Source organism: Limulus polyphemus, unplaced genomic scaffold (assembly GCF_000517525.1).
Source record: "Limulus polyphemus unplaced genomic scaffold, Limulus_polyphemus-2.1.2 Scaffold4416, whole genome shotgun sequence".
Lineage (NCBI taxonomy): Eukaryota > Metazoa > Arthropoda > Merostomata > Xiphosura > Limulidae > Limulus > Limulus polyphemus.
The window spans coordinates 11,733-15,232 of NW_013670026.1; the positions used below are offsets into that span (position 1 = coordinate 11,733).

Here is a 3,500-nt window from a genome sequence, read left to right on the forward strand (position 1 = left end):
GACTTACATATAGTATTGTTACACAGTCGACTTACATATACTGCGTAACAATACTCGACGTGAATAAACTGTTTAATAATACTCGACTTACATATACTGCGTAACAATACTCGACGTGAATAAACTGTTTAATAATACTCGACGTGAGTAAAGTGTTTAATAATATTCGACGTCAGTAAACTGTTTAACAATACTTATGTAAATATGCTGTTTAATAATACTCAACATGAATAAACTGTTTAACACTACTCGACGTAAATATAATGTTTTACAATACACGACATAAATATACTGTTTAAAATACTCGACGTATATAAACTGTTTAACAATAATCGACGTAAATATGCTGTTTAACAATACTCGACATAAATATGCTGTTTAACGGTACTCGACATAAACGTGTTGTTTAATAATACTCGACGTAAATAAACTGTTTTTATTTTATTTACAGCAAACTCTCGGCCTCATTTAACATCTTACTTCTAAGACGTTCCTGTAATGGAATCGAACGTTCACAGAAAAGAATATTATTTAGCTGGAGAAATATGTATTAGAGCTCTTCATGTTTAAATCTCACGTATCGTGTAAGGTCAAACTTTGAAATTAAATCATCGACAAAGTAGTTGTTTTTTTCACGCAACAAATGTTTTATTATTTCTTGAACTCTCGCTACTTGGTTTAACTTTTACCTTTATTATTATTATTATTATTCAGAGTGACACTGCCCGTATAAACATCAGCGTAACCAATGTTAACGATAATGATCCAGTTTTCGCTGAGACACACTACACGTTCGTAGTGAAAGATTCGGAGATACGAACTGGAATGTTGATAGGAAAAGTCAAAGTAAGTAGCTCAAGCAAGAATAATTTACATATCCAAAAATTACGATATTTTTTTTTTTCGTTCCTAGTTACAAACGTGGTAAACTAAGTCATTTAAATCAGCGTATTCAACCGTTGTATTTGTACAGCTCGTCTGTATGTTCATGACTAATTTCATTTGAGTCATACTGTAGTCGTGTTGAATATCTAGGTGAAATATATTTAGTTGTATATATAAATAAAAGGTTGAAAAAATTACGATATCTTCGGACAGGTAACTGATGAAGATATCGATGACATCGTACACTTGAAGATCAAAGGAAAGTTTTCCAAGTAAGTGTTTGTTCTTGTAAAACACTTAACTAATTCTGGAAAAGTACTTTAACTTCATTAACAGTCGTATGCGGTCCATTTGATTTGTCTGTGTTTTCTAAGACTATTGGCCTAACAACTGAATAAGTAAGCTATCATTACACCGAAACTTTGAGTATGTATGAGATTGAAAAATATTGTTTAATAAGTGAAAAAAAAAGTTTGTTTTCTTCTTCCTCTTTTTTCTTTTGCAAATCTGAAGTTGATTGCACGTGATAAAGAATTATGTTTATTCAAAAACTAATTATGTTTATTTAAAGAGCTCATTTCATGTTCTCGAGCAACTGATTATATAGTACTAAAAATTAAAACGGTAATATTTTATAACTAAATTTTCGACCTTAATCCCGAACTGTACTCCTTAGCATTCATTTGGTCACATAATCATTCCAACTGCCTGAGCAGTGAAACAGTTATTTTTAACTCTAGGTTAGGGTTACCGTCTTTATAGGATGGGTAGCACATAAAAAAAGACGTCGGAACAACCGTGTATTCTCGTAGCCATGTACGTGAGACGTGCACATTAGGGGTATAATTGTAAAGACCATATCAAATATTTCCCATTCACTTTTAAGTATAGCATTTAATATTTTAACAGTCTTCAAATTCTAATTCATCAGCATTTGAACTGGTGAAGGTATTTGTTATTGCTAGTAGCCTATACAATTACATAACTCTTACTAGTAATTAGTTATTAGCTTGGTTTTATTATAACTCTTACTAGTAATTAGTTATTAGCTTGGTTTTTATTATAACTCTTACTAGTAATTAGTTGTTAGCTTGGTTTTATTATAACTCTTACTAGTAATTAGTTGTTAGCTTGGTTTTATTATAACTCTTACTAGTAATTAGCTATTAGCTTGGTTGTGTTATAACTCTTACTAGTAATTACTATTAGCTTGGTTATGTTATAACTCTTACTAGTAATTAGTTGTTAACTTGGTTTTATTATAACTCTTACTAGTAATTAGTTATTAGCTTGGTTTTATTATAACTCTTACTAGTAATTAGTTGTTAGCTTGGTTTTATTATAACTCTTACTAGTAATTAGTTGTTAGCTTGGTTTTATTATAACTCTTACTAGTAATTAGTTATTAGCTTGGTTTTATTATAACTCTTACTAGTAATAAGTTATTAGCTTGGTTTTATTATAACTCTTACTAGTAATTAGTTGTTAGCTCGGTTTTATTATAAGTCTTACTAGTAATTAGTTATTAGCTTGGTTTTATTATAACTCTTACTAGTAATTAGTTATTAGCTTGGTTTTATTATAACTCTTACTAGTAATTAGTTATTAGCTTGGTTTTATTATTAGACACTAGATACATTACTACGTTACGGCTACTGATCTTATTCCGTTTTCAGAAACGTTCTAGAAAGGACTGTGTTTATGGTAGTGTGTTATCCTTTCACCAGGGGTTTCTCCTATTAGGACTTGAATTAACTAACTATATTTCGTTGCTAGGTTGACTGGGTGTATAATCAGTTAGGTGGATATAAGCAGCTTCTTTCATCTTTCTTGTTCTTGTTTATATTCAATTCTATTGTATGTTCTCTGTCATGATAGGCTATTACAGGCTATTTATTTCTGTCATGTTCGTGAATTTTAAAGATGTTGTAAATGGTGTTTTTGCTCTCCATCGGGTGTTTAGGTGGTTTAACATAATATAATGTTTAGAGACAAAAAGGGACCTATTGGTCCATCTAGGCTGTACCATCCTCTAGACTAAACTAGAATTTTAAAGATGTTGTAAATGGTGTTTTTGCTCTCCATCGGGTGTTTAGGTGGTTTAACATAATATAATGTTTAGAGACAAAAAGGGACCTATTGGTCCATCTAAGCTGTACCATCCTCTAGACTAAACTAAAAGCATTAAATAAAAATAAATAAAAAAATCTTAAAGCCAACCCTTATCATTCATATAGTTATCAAGCTTTATCTTAAACTAACTTAAATTTACTGCTTCTACAACATCCGAAGGCAACCAGTTCTAGAGGCCAACCACCCTGTCTTAACTGAAGATGACTCCTACCTAGCCAAAATGTATCATTGTCCTTAGTCTTACTATTCTCATTGTTAAATATGAAAAAAGATGATACATCAACACTATCAATTCTCTATACAATCTTAAACACCTCAATCACCCCCCCCCCCAACTCTTCTTTTTTTCAAACTAAAACAATTAGAGAGATTTCAACCTCTCCTCTTATGACAACCCCTCCATCCCAGGCACCATTCTAGTAACCCTCCTCTGAACTCTTTCCAATAATTCAATCTCATTCCTAAGGTAAGGAGCCCAATAC

General features: G+C 31.2%; 1 protein-coding gene across 1 annotated transcript in view; it reads left to right on the forward strand.

Moving 5' to 3' along the window:
- Nucleotides 1–3,500, forward strand: part of LOC106471113 (protocadherin Fat 4-like) — a gene marked incomplete at its 5' end in the record, with an annotated part of 24,075 nt that overhangs the window by 9,097 nt on the left and 11,478 nt on the right. The window contains 2 exons of the mRNA XM_022399738.1: nt 715–846; nt 1,099–1,157. Of these exons, the coding sequence (XP_022255446.1) occupies nt 715–846; nt 1,099–1,157 (191 nt within the window). The remainder of the gene's footprint in view (nt 1–714; nt 847–1,098; nt 1,158–3,500) is intronic.